Source organism: Coenobita brevimanus, chromosome 78 (genome assembly GCF_032717465.1).
Source record: "Coenobita brevimanus isolate Jiangsu-jjx chromosome 78, ASM3271746v2, whole genome shotgun sequence".
Taxonomy (NCBI): Eukaryota; Metazoa; Arthropoda; class Malacostraca; order Decapoda; family Coenobitidae; genus Coenobita; species Coenobita brevimanus.
In genome coordinates, this window is record NC_137031.1 from 4,638,369 (window position 1) to 4,656,365 (window position 17,997).

General features: G+C 40.6%; 1 protein-coding gene across 1 annotated transcript in view; it reads left to right on the top strand.

The window, feature by feature from the left end:
• The window catches only part of LOC145408642 (organic cation transporter protein-like), a 37,359-nt gene extending 36,486 nt beyond the window's left edge, over window positions 1–873 (top strand). The window contains exons 10-11 of the mRNA XM_080279327.1: window positions 525–673; window positions 783–873. Of these exons, the coding sequence (XP_080135453.1) occupies window positions 525–673; window positions 783–873 (240 nt within the window). The remainder of the gene's footprint in view (window positions 1–524; window positions 674–782) is intronic.
• Window positions 874–17,997: the final 17,124 nt, after the last annotated feature.

The following is a 17,997-nucleotide window of genomic DNA, read 5'->3' on the forward strand; positions in this document are numbered from 1 at the left end:
AATGAATGAACATCAGCTTTAGATACGAACTTATTGCATTTTTCCTTTAATTAAGTAGCAAGCCAAAGGCGTGCAGTATGGCAGTCTTGTTTCGTTAAGCATTCAGCCAACTAAAACGCAGGTATTAGTTAAAAAAGTTGCGCAAGATAACGCGCTAGCCACAGTTTCACATATGTGTAAAATACGCTAAATGAAGTTTCAGTGTGCTAGAAATTGGGATTTCCGCGCCAGTATGGCAACACTTCCAGTTACACAATACGGAGTACTCGAACCTAAGGCTCATATTGAAAGTGGCTTTAGGTTCTTTTGTAACACTTCTGATTATAGGGATTCATTTTGCACATTACACAACATCCGGGTTTATAATATTTATGAAGATGGTGTTGCTACTCAAACTCGCTAAGTAAGGCAAAATACCGATAATTATAGACAAGACAAATTACTTAGTCAACAGTGCTACGAAGCCTCCGATACCACAATGAATAGTGACAAAGGCTCAGCAGATCTCTCCCCTCTCTCCCCAGGGCCCAGTCTACCGCTCTGCCCCCTCTCTGGTCTTCGGTCTGGGTGCCCTGGTGGCTGGTCTGGCCACACTTCCGCTCCCGGAGACCCTAAATAGGAAACTGCCAGACACCATCGCGGATCTCGAAAATAATCCCTCGGAGCTCATAAAGTATAAAAAAAAAAAAAAAAAAGATGATGGTGATGACGGTGACATATTTATTGATTCATTGACTTGTTTATTTATTTATTTTTATTTATTATTTACTATTCATTTGCAGGCTGGAGAACTGTGGAGCGGAGAAACCGGAGGAGGAAAGGGAGGAGGCGATGGAGGACGAGGAATCAGAATTGGCCAAGTTGCGGGCTTAGGACAGGAGGAGCTTCTGTCTCCAGCTCTCTCTCTCTCTCTCTCTCTCTCTCTCTGTCCGTCTGTCTGTCTCTGTCTGTCTGTCTGTCTGACTCTCTGTCTGTCTGTCTGTCTGTCTGTCTCTCTCTCTCTGTCCGTCTGTCTGTCTGTCTGACTCTCTGTCTGTCTGTCTGTCTGTCTGACTCTCTGTCTGTCTGTCTGTCTGTCTGTCTCTGTCTCTGTCTCTGTCTGTCTCTCTCTCTCTCTCTCTCTTCATAACTCCCTGCCGTTAACATCTTCAGTCCCGTGGCGTATTTTTTTTTTCACTGGTAGGATAAAGACTAAATCAGTTTTTTTTTTTTTTTTTTTTTTTAATCGTTCCTTAAGCTGATGAAATTCGTCTGAAGACAGACAGGATGCTTAAAAAATATATATGCATAATTGGACTGAAGGGATTAAGTGATGTAGCTGAACATTTATTAGTATTAGTATTAGTAATAGTAGCAGCAGCAGTAGTAGTAGGAGTATTGGTAGTAACAGCAGTAGTAGTAGTGGTAGTAGTAGTAGTATCCGGACTCTGTCACGTTAAAAAGGGGTGCCAAATCCCTGATCATGCACTTCTCCTCACAACATTCATCCAGCCAGCTCGATCTCTTGTCAGTTCCCTAACCTCACCGACTTTCAAACCTCTCTTCCTCACACACTTATGCACCATCTCTCTCCACCTTCTCCTTGGCCTACCTCGCCTCCTCCCTTCTTCAAATTCGCTCAGATATATCTTTTTAACACCCTACTGTTATCCATTCTCTCCACATGACCATACAATCTCAGTACACTCTCTTCGATTCTGGTGTCCACTGACTTCCTCACTCCACATCTTTCACGAATCACATTATTTCAGTATCCTGTCCACCCGCTGTACTCCATATATATTCCTCAGCAGTCCCATCTCCACTGCTCTCACTCTTGACTTTTAATTTTCATGCCACATTTTAGTCTCACAACCATATGTTAAAACTAACACTAACACTTCATGTAAGCCTCATGCAGCTGCAACACTGAAGCCCCTGTTTCTTATCAAGGCCTCCATTGCACCAAGTACTTTTCTTCCTTGTGTCACTCTACTTTCAACCTCTTTTGCACATTTTCCTCTCTTTTCTATCACTGTACCCAGATATTTGAACTCTCACCAATTCCAGTCTCTCTCTCCATTCACTGTAACATCGCACTGGGAGTCATCTTCTCTCCCAGTAACCATCACTTTACTCTTTTCTACATTTACTCTCAAGGCATAACGCTCACAGACATCAGCAAAACTCTGCACTAACCTACCAAGTTCTTGTCCGGTATTTACAAGCAGTACTGGATCATCAGCATACAACAGATATGAGATTTTCCATCCATAACCATTCTTTACCAATGCCATCCCCCTCACCATTACTAGAGTTTTTACTTCTCTCATCGCTCCATCCATATACAGTATATATATTGAACAACCATGGGGACATCACACAACCTTGTCGCATGCCCACACCAATCATGAACCATTCTCTTAGATGACCATTAACCCTTACACATACTTCGCTATCATCATAAAAACTCTTGACGGCACCTAGCAGCTTACCATCTACACCGTACATGCGCAGAACTTTCCACAATCCTTCCCTGTCCACTTTGTCATATTCTTTTTCCAGATCCAGGAATGTCATAAACACATTATGATCCTTATCACAAGCCTTCTCTGCTATCTGTATCACTGCAAATATTTGATCCACACATCTGCCACTCCTAAAGCCACCCTGTTCATCACTCACTAGGATTTCTGATATCTTTCTTACTTTGTCTATAGTATTTCTTCCATATACCTTCCCTACCACATTCAATAAACTAATGTGAAGATAATTGTTGAACTCACTTCGCTCACCTTTATTTCTGTACGGGGGTACAATCACAGCCTTTTTCCACTCTGCTGGCACAGTTTCAGTCATCCATGCCTTCTTACATATCTCCAACAACACTTCATTCCACTCTCTCCACTACACTTAATCATCTCTGCATACACCTCATCAACTCCAGCTGCATTCCCATTTTTCAGCCGCTTCATAGCATTCTTCACCTGTACTAGGTAAAACAGCGAATTTGAAGGAAGGAGGAGGCGAGGTAGGGCAAGGAGAAGGTGGAGAGATATAATGGATGAGTGTGTGAGGAAGAGAAGTTTGGAAGTCGGTGAGTCATGGGAACTGACAAGAGATCGATCTGGTTGGATGAATGTTGTGAGAAGTGCATGATCATGGATTTGGCACCCCTTTTTAACGTGACAGCGTCCGTATTGACTCTATCGGATACATTTGTGTGAAGTTACCGAACGTGGTGAATGCTTTTGGAGTATTCGATAGAACCAGGATTCCGTGGACATGGATGATGAATGAATGGAACCGTGGCCCATTGGAATGGGCAAATTGGGTTGTCTGGACATTGCTACTCTTCACTCTGCCCTAGGGTGGGAATGGAGGTCCGGATGATGATGATGATGATGATGTTTCTTCTTCTTCTTCTTCATTATTATTATTATTATTATTATTATTATCTAATCTTGTGTTGCCGCACGAGGAGCGTAGGCGCCTGCGACTAGGTATGTTGGTCCTGACATATAAGGTGAGAGTGACCAGCCTCACTCATCCCTGAGTGGCATTACATAACCAATAAACCCCAACCACTCCTTGGATATAAAACTATACAGGCTTAATCCGGTGGAGCACCTTCATTACGCACTAAAATACCAGGCGCCATAATTTGGCTATATGGTTACCACCCAGCGTGGTAAATGGTTTCTTGGTGTGCAGTAAACCATTTGGCTTCTCACTCAGTGTAGAGTCACCCGTAGAAAGAAGGAAGATGTAAGAAAGGAGGAAAGAAAGACAGAAGAGGAGGGACGGTAAGAAGGAAGGAAGAAAGGAAAGGGCAGTAACCCGAGAGCAGCATTACATCGAGTGAGTGGGTGGTGAGTGCCACAACCTGTTGCTATTATTATTAATTATTATTATTATTATTACAGTGTTTTAACTATTATTATTAATATTACTATTATCATTGTTGTTGGTGGTGGAAAGTTTGTGAGAATGGCAATTGGTTGTGATGATGATGATGATTGTTGTTGGAAAATTTGTGGGAATAGCAATTGGTTGTGATGATGATGATGATGATTATTATTATTATTATTACGGTATTATCATGAAAAACAACTGGAGAATGGAAATGAGTTGAGAATAAAAACATCCCTACTGTCCTTCACCTCCATCAAGCCAAATTAAGCAATAATATATATATATTTTAAAGCGTCATTTCACGCATATCAATGAAAGCGTTGTGATATATAGGGAGGTCCATAAATAGCGCTCCACTAGACACTCACCTGACAGTAGCTGGCGTGTTGCGGGAACGGCACAGTCTGCTGGTGTGGGTCAGTGGAGGCAGGTGAAGACTAGATGACAGAGTAGACATTGATAGGGACTGGGTGTACAGTTGGGACAGGTGAAGAATAGAGGACGCAGGGTAGACATTGATAGGGATTGGGTGTACAGTGGGGGCAGGTGAAGAATAGAGGTCGCAGGGTAGACATTGATAGGGATTGGGTGTACAGTGGGGGGCAGGTGAAGAACAGAGGTCGCAGGGTAGACATTGATAGGGATTGGATGTACAGTGGGGGTCAGGTGAAGAATAGAGAACGCAGGGTAGACATTGATAAAGCTGAGCCGTCCCCCCAACACACGAGAAAACGTCCTGTGGAGTGGAAAGGCAGCGTTGTATATGACCCAGCCTGATGTTTGTATTTACCGGTATATGTAATATATTTGCACCTCTCATAGTACATTATATCTTGTATTATACGTGTTAAGTTTGTTATTACACTTGTTGTACTTACTGACATACTGTATTTACCCTGTGTGTGTGTGTGTGTGTGTGTGTGTGTGTGTGTGTGTGTGTGTGTGTTTTGGGGGGCTTTATTTTTTCTGTTCATTATTTACTCTAACGGCCTAAAATTATCATCTCTTCACCTTCAATGCTGAGCTACAGCCATGGATTAACACTAGATTATGATGCTGCTCACGAGGAATGCTGTGTAGAGGATGTTGAGCCGTATTTTTTTTTTTTTTCTACCACTCAGCTACGTGAAATAAGCTGCAAAAGGACGCAAATTTGGACCCAAGTTAGAGTAAAACAAACCTAATACTGTAGTGCCCGGAAGTGATAATGAGTTGTATCTAGTTTATTTTATATGACCAAAAGTTCGGTTAAGTGAGAGAGAGTGGCCGAGGCATGGCTGTTACCATGCGGACGTGTCCAGAACATAGATTAATTACCTAGTTGCCAAGTCACTTTTTTTTTTTTCCTACTGTAATTCACTAGTATTAAGTCTCTTTATAATATAATATCTCGAGTCGATGGGAACATGTGCCTTTGTTCACATAATCCAGCATAATGTACGCATGCGCAAAGTGATGTAAAGCACGATAATTTTCATTATTTTTCGATGTAAGGGTATAAAGAGAGAGAGGTTGCTGAGTAATTATTGTAACTAGAGAATGTTATTTTTTTTTTGAGTAATCGATTGTAAGGGGAAAGGCATCACACCGAGTCTATCTCAAGTCTGTAATAATTAAAAACTTAAATTACGTACGCCGTCATCCCCCCCTCCCCTTTGCATCACTCACGCAGTTATGGCGTCTCACTCGCTCACCGGCCGTGATAGATGGCAGTTGGTCGGTACTGTCGTCATCCTCCTCCCCCCCCCCTCCAAGGAATTCTGTAAGTAATTTGATATTAATGACGTCTGATATGTTGAAGCACGAATAGTGATATCTCACGAGTGATAATAGTGACGAAATAGAGAAACAGACTCGGGTAGAATCGTGTTGTTCTTCCTCATGAAATGTAACGGTGACGCCATTAGCCTTTGGACAAACGAGTCCTGTTCCCGCTCCCCACCCCTACATTTTTGAGCTGGATAGTGAGGTATTTCCCATATTTTTGTATACTGTACTTTATATTATTATTTTGTGTAACTGAATACGAAATGCTACAGAGTTCTGTCTGAGCCTCAGATAAATGTGTGATTTTTGTAGGGCAAGTATCAGGTGCCCAGGGACTGTGCCTTATTTATTACTGAGTTGAAATGACTTTGCAATTCAGTACTTCTTAGGGCTCTGTTGTGAGTAAATGTTCACATAGTTGCTTTGTGAGGCACAATGATGTTGATGCAGTGATAATATTCATGGTTAGAGTTAGAGTTATGCTTACTGTATTTGTTACAGTACTTTTTCTTCCATGTTATCCCTACAATAAGTATTATTTTGAGCAGTCCTATGTGTCTGTAGTGCCATATGTTATTCTGTTATTACTTGAGATGCTGAATGTTGTAACTCATGTTTCTTTATTATGAGACCTTCCTGATCATGTGAAGGGATTACTTGCATTGGGGAGAATAGTTATCCATTATTCATATTAACTTCTAGCGGGTCCCAGTGTGGAGGTCGAAGTACCTGAGGGAGTAAAAGTCCAAGTGTGGAGGTCTAAGCACCAGTGAGTGAGTCAAGGTCCCAGTGTGGAGGTCAAGGTCGGCAGTGGCAGAGGACTGGACCAGTGAAATTTGTGCTCAGAGGGACGATTATGAAGAAACACATTGGACTGGGACAGAGGAGCTAAGTTTTGTGCATTTGATATTAGGACCATATAGATATAAATTTTTCGAACAATGTGCCAACTGATTCATGTTTAATCTGTAAAGCAAGTAGCTGGGGAAGATTTCTAATTTTGGTCTTGTTAATAAACATTCCCTCCCACTCGAACTTTATTGTTTGTATAACTCTTGAGAACTGGTCGTGTAGAGCTTACCTAGTAGTTTATTAATATACAACTTAGAAGCATTCTGGGAAACTGCGAAGGTTGGGCTTGGGTTGGCCTAGTTGGAGACTGGTCCTGTCATTTTGGCATGCTACCACTCTTAACTTGGCCACTTGACATGTAATAAACGCAACCGAAGAGGCCGCTAATGGGAGTCTCCATCAGTCTGAGTTCCTGACGGTTCCAGCACACATTGGTGATCAATAGTGACTTGTTTTCTACCCCTTTTGACTATTCTACCAGAAGACCCGCTGACATGTCTTAAAAATACCCCCGCTAATACCAATACATCAGTCCTATATGAGACAGCCCTAGCATGTATTCAGTATGGACGATGGGTGTTAGCGCCGAAGTGGTGACATGTAGAGGTGTGCGGTACGTAGGAGGACTACTGGGCCTTGAAATCAGGCTGTGAAGCATATGCCCAGAGTCGGTCACATAAAAAAAAAAAAAAATGTAAAAGTCTAGATCGCAGAGGTGATAGTACAATACTCGTATTAAATGGTTTTGTAGACTGCGGAATACCTCTTTCTTGGTGATTTATTCTATCCCATTACACCTCAGTTTTCTCTTGTATATTTCTGATCCAAACTATAACGATATTACATAGAAATTCCTGGCCAGAGAATATTAAGACGTAGGACGCAAAAGACATCGCTTAGGAAGAGGTGCTACAAACACCCCTATTCCATCTATGACCCTGAATGTGAGACCAGCGCCACCTACAATAATTTATAAATACTTGATTTGTAAAAGATAACTGTTGATAATTTTGACATAATATTCAGCGTTTTATATCGATTGTTTTTTATGTTTTATTGTGTACTGTCCTCTGATTTTTAAAAAAATAGTGTATGCTTAAGTATATTAGAAAAACACTCTTGTTTGCATATAATAAAAAGAGGAGGGAAAGAAGAAAAGAAAGAGAACGAAAATTAAGCATATTGGAAGAATTCGCATGCTGTTGATAAGGAAAGAAGGAAAGATAGAAACAAGAAAAAAAAAAAAAACAAAGGAAGAAAAAGAACGGTAGACAGAAAGAAAGATAAAAAGCATGTTATACTCTTTCTCCAGCTTGGCCTAAAATTATTGCATCCCCATAGTGAATGTTGATTTGTAAAAAATAAATGAGCCCTGGAATGTGATCCTGGCCATAAAAATGTAACATGGATATGATGTAGACCCGTGGCACTGTCTTTGCTTTCTTTTTTTTTTTCCCTGCCACCGAGTTACGTTAAATTAGCTACAGAAGAAGGAAATTTTGGGCCAAGTAATACTGAAAGAATTACAGTTACCTGATACCTTATTTGTTATTTAGTAATCACCTGTTACCCTTCAGACCTCAGGATGACGAAGGGTTTAAAAGCTGAGAATATAGAAAGCTTAATATTCGCAGTCTAAAGTTTTGTACGAAATTAGCATTAAAAAATCTGAGTCTAAAGATGTGTGGATAATGTTTAATATTCTCAGTCTGAAACTGTGTGGATAATTATGATAAATTTTCTCGGTCTAAAGTTTTGTAGATAACTAATGTTAATTATTTCGGTCTAAAGATGAGTACATGTAGATAATGTACATTATAATATTCTAGAAAGATCCATTTATTATAACACAAAACATATTTCATTATGTGACAATTTACACAACTCTCATCTTGCGCAAAAAAATTACGAAGAAAAATGCCTAGATAATGAGCATAAGAGCTAAATTGTGCTCCTGGAGTGAAAATGTTTCATTTTTATTCTTGAGTTAATGCATTTGCTCACTTAATTGGGTCATATGCCAGCATCTGTATTTAACAAAACGAAAGATTTTTATGACAACCTTAAAAAAAAAAAAAATGAAAAAATGAAAAAAGCGAACTCATTGGACAGCTCTCCCCTTCCTCCCCCCCCCCCCACTTTATCCGTCACTGTGTCTATGCTCTGTTCACAATAACTAGACGTGAAACATCAGTCTTTCCATCTCGAATGCTTAGCTGTAGCAGGAGATAAGGATAAGAATATGATGCTATTCATGAAGAAGTGCTGTGGAAAGAATGTAGAGCCGCAGTATTGATTTATTCTGCCACTGAGCCACGAGGAAAAGACTGCAAAAGGACGAAAACCTCCGCCAGGTTAAAGTGAATGACCTATAAGCTTACTTGGGTGGCACTGCAGGTGCCACTGATCTCACAGCTGACGAATGACGACTGCTCTGTGAATAAATCCTTATGAGTGCTGTAGTAGCCTATTATACTGCTTTGAAAATCATTTGCATTGACGTATTAAACCGAATGAATAACCTTTCTTGTTCTTCCTTCAGGTGTGTCGTAACTGCCAAATCAGATATTTACACACACACACACACACACTCGATCCAGCGTCTTCTGAAAACCAGTGTTCGCGTCTGTTGCCATACAAGAGATGAGAGAGCATATCATCATCAGCCAGGTATCACTCAGCTACCTGACGAAAAATAAAACACGATCGCATGTGCAGAATAGGCTAATCAAGTTTCTGAATATCGTAAGTCATAAGCATTGATATTACTCCTCTAATAAAGCGAGTATTTTTAATGAGTCATAAATCTGAAGTTTGCAAGTAAAGCGCCAATAATGCAGTGACTGAGGAATTTTTGTCTCATAATGTAAGGCGGCAACACAGACAACCACAGAAACCACTGGAAGAACGATAGGAGTATAAAGTCACTGCAAAAGCCATCAGAATCAGTGAATAAGGTGAGTGTAATACCATTGCAGGAAGTAAATGACATAAGCCACTTCAAAATCCATCGAATAATGAGACAAATAGAGAGGCACTGCAAAAAAACATTAAATAAGTGAATGTGATTAATGTAAAGCCACTCAAAAAACGCTATAATAAGTTAATAAGATTAATATAAGCTACTGCAGAAACCACTAAAACAAGTCAATACGATGAACGTAAAGTCACTGCAAATAAGGTAACTGCTAATCTCTAGCAGGCTACGTAAGACGACAAGCCAACGTAACCCTGAATGCAGTGGGCTGCGGTGGAGGGGCTTGTGTCAGAGAGAGGGAGGTTATGTGGTCTAGGCGTAGTGTTTCGTAGGCATCATCTCATTACCAGGCATTCACGAAGTACTCGGTACCACGTCGTAACTACAAGTAAGTGTAAAGCATTGGAGAGATTATACAGACAGGGCCATCTCAGGTTCGTTTCTTTTCGTCTTCTTATTTGTGTATCCACAGACAAATAAGAAAAAAGTATATGGTATTTAAAGGTCTGGCTAATATTGATGGATAAATAAGGAGTGGTTTTGGGTGGGTTGTCGGGTAAGTGGGTTAGTGAGTGGATGCGTTTGGTGGGCTGGGTGAGTAGCTGGCTGGATGTGTGGGTGGTCGGGGTGGGGTCGGTAATTTAGGTTTCGATGAGTTTGATGGATAAGTCGGGTTCAAATGGGTGAATGGGGTGGCGGAGTGAATGGGGTTAGGTAAGAAGGGTGAATGGGTGGGTGGGTCGGTGGGAGGAGTGGGTGGACAGGATGGGTGGATGGGCAGGGTGAGGTGGGTGGGGAGTGTTCAGGGAGAGTTGGGAGGGTTGTGTGGATGGATGAGATGGATGGCATTGTTGGGTGACCTGGGTGGGTGGAATTCGTAGGTGTCAAGGGTGGGTGGAATTCGTTAGTGGTGAGAGTGGGTGGTAGGGGTCGATGGGCAAGACAGGTTGTCGGGATGTGTGGGCACTGTCGGTCGCCAGGGTGGCTGAGACGATTGCGTGGTCGGGATGATCTAAGTGGGTGGTTGAGTTGGGTGGCTGGATGGGTTCAGGGTGAAGTGAATGAGTAAATGAGTTGAGTGGCATTGTTGGGTGAACTTCGTGTGTGGCATTCGTGGGTTTGCAGAGTGGATAGCAGGGATCGATGGGCTGGGTGGGTGGCAGGGATGAGGTCGGTGTGTTGTGTTGGATGGGTTGAGAGGGTAGGTGGATAAAGTAGGTGAGTGTACTCGTATATGTGGCTGTCCACATGACAAGGCAAGAGAGGGACTTATCTGGCCATATAACTTTTAACTGTTACTTGGATTTTAGTCTATCGCTTAGAACACGTTGGATAACTATTTGGAAACCAGACTCTATACATTAAGGTCATTGTGTTGAACTCTGCAAAAATTTCGATATAATCACTTCTCATGGAACTGAAGATGGATCTATGCGCTTGATAATGCACCTAATAGTAAGATAAATGAAAGTAACATTACATGCGGCAAGACGTGAGTGAGCGAAGCTTCATATCTCGATCCATCCGCCTAACAAATCAGTGTTCTGGTGGGGGTATGGAGAGGGAGTTAGGGGGATAGACGTGTGTGATTAACATGACCTCTGGTGGCAGATTATCCTGTATCACGAATTTCTGTCCGGAGGTGTACCCTAATGTTCATGATGGTGGTTGGGAGCTATTCTTGTAGTGCTGTTGGTGTGACAGCCCGTAGTATAGTTTAGACAGTATAATGTTTGGTGCTGTATAAAAATGGTGCCATGTTCTGCCGTAAGCGCTGTTGTATGGCAATGTGATGAGGTGTAAAAAGTGCGGCGATTAATATGGTCTTTATACTGTAGTCTAGAAGAATAGTTCTGTAGGTAAATGCATGTTATACTGTAAAGTACTGTATGTATGCCTACTGTATGTTGAAGCTTCTTTTATGTGCGAATGACAGACGTGTTAGGAATACTGAGTGAGGGAAGATGCACGCAAGTCCTTAACTTCTTAACACCATTTATGTAACACCTATAATTGTTAGGTATGATTAGCCTAAGTCCAGCACTACAGAATGTCGTAAGCACTGAAATGACTGCCGTTGGTCACATGGTTGGGTGTGCTGAACCAACTCAGTGCTTTTTTCTTTTTCTTTTTTTTTCTCACTCACGAAACGTATTTTCCTCTGGGTAAAATATCGTTCAATATACTGGGAAGATGATGAATTAAAGCACTTCGAAACACAGTGAAGTCTTTTCGCCTCATCAGTTCCCCTTCATTCACTATCTGAATGGCCCTAAATAGACCACAATTGATCTTACTGGACAGAATTGCATGTGAAGGACCTGAATGAACATTACATGTGAAAAATATTTAGAGGTTATGGTAAACAAATCGGGGCCTCCTCTCTGGGCACAAAAATGTGAAAAATATTTAATGTATACAAGTCGGTATCCCTGTCGCGGCACCGCTATATAGGAAATTTCTGGTATTTCCTAATAAACAACTCGTAGGTCGTTAATCTTCCCTAAAGTAGTCCTTCAGTAAATTCAAACAAGTCTCAGAGTTAGGTGAAACGCAACTTAACCTTAACTCACCTACAATAACTATTTCTCTTCTATCTCATAGCTAATCCCCCCTTGAATTGGCCAATTCGTAAAGGTTACTTAGCTAGTGAAGAGGGAGTGATCGATAACCGATGACTATGGGCTGCTTAGTGTAAGTTGCTTGAGCTATCAAGCGTCCTGTAGGTGCTTATATACAACGTGCTAGCTTAACTATGTCTAGGAACAGAGTGAGTGAATGCGGCAGACCCCAACTCCTCATCGAATTGTGGGTTGCCAACTATTAATTAATTACAATACTAAATACAGTTAGATTACATCATGATATGTACAGGGCGAATCTAACAAATTAATCTTAGTTTTAATTAAACTAAAGTTAAACCAAATATTCCCTTTAACTGTGTAAATATCTTAATTCCACATCTGACTTTACACGAAAATCTTTCCATCCTCGCCACGTCATCTAACGCGCAGACGCAGTTTAGGTCAGTGGAAAATTCCATATAATTACATGTATTTATAATATAGAGTTGTCCACGAGGGTTAAACGCAGTAGCGTTTAATTTATCAATAACAAGAATTATTAAAGAGAACATACTTTCTGGGTTATAAAAACCACTTGAACTATTAACAACGGTCTCTAGTTTTCCTCTGCCTTTAATCAAGGGCAACTATGATAAAAGCAGAGAGCGCAACTGCTCTGGGGGAAAATATTTCCCACAGTTTTGGGGCCGGCGGAAAATGATACACGGTATCATGTAATATGACCCTTAGCCAAGAGTTCCCTCCATAGATCTTGAGAACCCTGTGCTGCGGCCCTTCTAGGTCGCGCCTCTTGACCCATTTGATCTTCACCATCCTCTGGATCCGGAGTGGCTGCTAACTCAAGGGGTACCAGTTTATCAATAGTTTTTATACTGGTATGTCCCCTACATCTTAATTTTACGAGTCTCAGCACCCCCTCAGAATCTGGGTGTGTGGAGATCACTTTAGCTAATGGCCACTGGGATCTTTGCTATTCGGTCTTCACTAAGACCACATCTATGTTAACAACTGATTTGTTGCTGGCAGCTTGAGCTCCATAAAACCTCTCACGTAGGCTCAAAAGATACTCCTCACTCCAATGTCTATTCCAAGTATCCAACACCCTTTTCAGACGTTGACATCTCTCCCGATGATGTTGTCCTAAATCATTATTTTCTATGTTAGGATCATCAACTTCTTCCTGGATATCCACACAAGGCATCGGATGGAGCTTCCTGCCATATAACATATGAGCCGGTGTTAAGGCCTCTAGCGAGTCGCTAGTGTCATCTTGATAAGTCAAAGGTCTATTATTAATCCTGGTTTCAATTTCAGTTATTACTGTTCTTAAATCTTCTCTCGTAATCTTAGTTCTATGTAATGTTTTCCTTAGGCAGTTCTTGACAGTACCAATCATTCTTTCGGCAAATCCATTTTGCCATGGAGCTCTTGGGGCTGTGAACTGCCAAATACAATTTCGGATTCCCATTGCCGACTTAACTATTGGGTCGTTCATTAGGTTCAACAGTAAAGGTGCTGCTCCAACGAAATTAGTTCCGTTGTCGCTTATTAACTTGCCGGGACAAGACCTTCTATCGGCAAATCTGCGAAAGACATTGAGGAATGTCTCTGAGCTTAGGTGGTCCGCTAATTCTAGATGGACTGCCCTTGTGTAGGCTCAAGTAAATAAACAAATGTAAGCCTTATGGGGAGTTTCCTCACCCGTAACAGTTATAGCCCCTGTGTAGTCCACTCCTGTTATATGGAAGGGCCGACTTAAGTTCATCCTATCCTTCGGTAGGGCTGGTGGTCCTGGGTAGATATAAGGTCGCTGCTCATATCTCCAACAAATGATGCAGTCTTTGAGATGATTTTTTTAATAACCTGTCTACCCTTAGGAGTCCAGTACCTTTCCCGAATTTGGGCTAAGGTCTGCGGTACACCTCCATGGAGAATGGAATCATGGGCTTCTTTCATAATAAGTTGTACAAAGCATCCACTCTTGGGTAATAAAATGGGATGTTTGGTTTGGATGGGCAAGTCAGCCTTTACCAATCGGCCTCGACATCTTATCAGACCTTTTCCGTCTAAGAACAAGCCTAAATTCTTCATCAGCTTATTCCCTTTCCCAGTGTCTTGGCCTAAAAGTTTGTATATTTCCCCGTAAGAATTTCTTTGTACTCTTTTCAGCCAGTATTCTAGGCGATCTAATTTCTGAAATCCCACCTTATCCAAAAATTCAAAAAACAATTCAGTAGTATTTAGAAGTTGTCTTATTGACGAGAATCGTCTGATGTCAATTACTTCTGGCTCAGGTACTATAGGATCCAAGTTCACTACACTAATTTCAGCAATACTGTACTGTTTCTGTTCAGGCCAATCCTTATTGAGTAACCATTTAGGACCCTTAAACCACAAATTATCTTTGATCAGTCTCCTTACAGTCGAATCTCTCGAGAGCAGATCAGCTGGATTTTGTTTGGAGGACACATGCATGAAATTAAATTTGGAAGACAGCTCCTTAATAGTCTTCACTCTGTTACGGACAAAAGGAATTTTACTGTGTTCCTTTCCTATCCAGTAAAGACAAATCTCACTGTCAGTTCATATGTAAATATCCTCAAACTGAGTATCAAGAGTAGTGGTTATATACCTGGCCAATTTAGTTCCTACTTCTATGGAAGCCAATTCTATTTGAGGTAGGGTTCTTCCTTTAATTGGCGCAACTCTGGCTTTGGACATTATAATGTTACTATCCTCTCCTGTTGCTCAATAAGCTACTGCTCCATAGGCCCTTTGAGAAGCATCACAAAATATGTGTAAGGGCGACTTCTCATTACTGTTTATTTCCCTGGGAATACATATGCTTGATGTAGTCTCAAACTCCTTTCTAATATGTTTCCATTGTTCCACATATGTCTCACCTAATTCAGTGTCCCAGTCTAACTTTTCTCGCCAAGCCTCCTGCACTAACCATTTGCCCCTAATAACTAGAGGACTGACCAATCCTAATGGGTCAAATAGCTTGGAAACCTGACTTAACAAGGACCTCTTGGTGAGAGTGACATCAGAGAACTTAATTGGTTTTAGACTTATTACATCAGCTGTTGTATCCCAGTTAAGACCTAACACATTTTGAATTTTGGGAATGTCAGAATCTGGATAGTCCTCTTGTATTTTATTCCTCAAAAGCGGTGAATTTGTATTCCAGGTCTGTAAAGGCAAATTTGCCTTTCCACATTCGGAATTGGCTACTTCATAAGCCTTCAAAGCTTCCGACTCTGTTTCAGCAACACCTTGCAAATTATCCATGTAAAAAGCCTGCCCTATTTCTGGACATTTGGCATTTTCAAAATGATGCTTTAAAGTGTTGCAAAGTAGGAAAGGACTAGCACAAGAGCCAAAGAGCACCGATCGGAAACAATAAGTTTTCAATGGACTATCCTCATTTTGAGGATCATGAGGCCAGAGGAATTTTGTAAATTTCCTATCCTCCTCTCTTGTCCTATTCTGAGAAAAGCCTTACTAATGTCTGCTGTGTAAGCTTAAGGTTTCCCTCTAAATCTTAATAACACATTCCCTAACTTCTCTGTTAGTGTAGGTCCAGAGTATAGGCAATCGTTCAAGCTAGCTGATCCCTTGGACGCTTTACTACTACAATTGAATCCTATCCTTATGGGAGTAATTACTGAATCCTTGCTTACAGCATGATGTGGTAAGTAGTGTCCTTCTTTGTGGTTAACAGGGAATTCAACCTCTTCTATAAATTTATTCTTCAGTTGAACCTTTATAATATCATATAGGGTTAGACGTTCTGGTTTCTCTCTCAACTTCCTTAGAAGAGAATTTAACTGAGCTTTAGCTGCTTGGTAATTTGTTGGTAACTCCGAATGTTTTAGTTTCCATGGCAATCCTATCTAATACTGTCCATCCTTAAATTCCACAGACTGATTATGCAAATCCAAAGTTATTTTATCTTCAGGGGTTGGTTCCTCAGAGTGTATTCCTACACTGACTAGGTCACAATTTGTGTACAGGTTCAATATTTTCATCCAACAAGTCATTTATCTGAGTAGGTTCTAAATCTGCACCTATTCTAGCTACCTTCAATGACTGTGTGGGGGTAACAAAGACTGAGTCTACTAGTTTGGCCTCTCCTATAACTTGTTTTGGAAAAGGCAACTGACCCATAATAAGGTTACCTCCTGGACTCTTGAACAACTATCTTATTCCTTTTGAAAGTCCTATGTAGGAATCTTCCACAATAATCAGAACCAATTATCATTTTCATGGGACCCACAGTATCTGATTCCACATTCCGTTTAGCAAACTTTATCTCTGAGCTTTGTAGATGATCAGAGGTTTCCTTCAATCCCTTTATGTATATATTTGTCTCCATATTATCAAGCACAGCTGCTGTTATACGGCTCTTATATTTGCCTAATTGTATTACAGGTCTAACTAAATCAAAAGACTGAGCTTTCTTAGTTGTTAAGAATCCTGTAATGGCTAGATTTACCTTGCCAATAAGTGGTAACTTTAATTTCTTCACAATGTCTGCAGAAATGAAAGTTTTCTGAGCACCCGTATCAAACAGGGTACATACTAATAGATTTCTATTACCAAACAATACTTTCACATCTGCTATTGGTACTGCAGCTGGCATTACTAATGGAGCATTCTCTTTTGCATTTGTCATATTGACGCTTGCAGGTTTAGGAACCTCAATTTTCATCCTAGGGCATAAAGCACTATGATGATGATCTTTTTTGCATTTAAAACAAAGATTTAATTTAGCCTTACAGTCCGCAGCGGTATGTTCGGAGTTCATACAGATTATACAACACCCCAGTTCCTGAAGCTTTCCTACACTAGAAGCATAATCAGGATACCGTTGGCAAGATGCACTGGAATGTTGCTCACCACAAAATACACAAACTTTCCTGTCTTTTACCATAAAAGGTTTTACTTCCTTAATATCCTCAACATGTCTATTCCTTGGCTTTAATACTTTATCTTCAGCCTTTAAGGAGCTAAGGAAAGTACCTATCTCTTCTTTAGGTGCATACTTAGTCTTCTCTGACTTAGCTTTCCCAACTAGTTGGTTAGTGGGTTTTTTCTTTATTTCAGTCTTCTGTTTGACCTCAGTAGGTTTGACTGTTCCTTGTAAATGTTTACAGAGTTGCATCAAGCCTTCCTCAATCTCGTCGCAGGAGAAATTATCCTTTTGGTACCTACCATACAAAGCATCCTTAGTTTTCGGTGGAAGCTTTAAAGACACAATTCTTAAAAGCACCCAATCTGATGTCTTAATATCTTCGTAAGTACCTAAGGCCTTTAAATTACAACTTAGTGCAATCCTAAAGTTTTGCAAGGAATCAAAATCGTGTCTAGGCGTGGGTAATTCTACTAGAGCCTTCAGTAACTTAGTAATAACTTGCTCACTGTCTTCGTAGTTTTATCTAAGGATGTTCAAGGCCACCTCATAATTATTTTTTTCTACTGGTAATTCTTTTATCAGTTATGATGTTCCTTTGACCTGTCCTAACAGATACGTAAGTTTGCTGACTTTAGGGAGATCTGTTCTATCGTGTACCAAATATTTGAACTGATCCCAGAAGGATTTCCAGTTCTTTTCCCCATCAAACCCTGGAAGCTTTATTTGTGGTAACACAGCTCTACTCTGCTGTGCCACAACTTGTGTTTCTGCTGCAGTCTTAGCTAATTTTGATTCTAGTGTCTTTACTACAATTAAGTATTCATCTAATTTGCTTTCAAACTTCGTAGTTTCTGACTAAGAATTCCTTATTCTCAGCCTTTACTATAGCCGCTTCTAAAGTTATGTAACTCTCTTCATACATATTCCATCGATCTTTCAGGATATTTAGGAGACTATTTTCTCCTTGGACAGAGGTATTTCGTCCAACGACTGTTTACAATCAT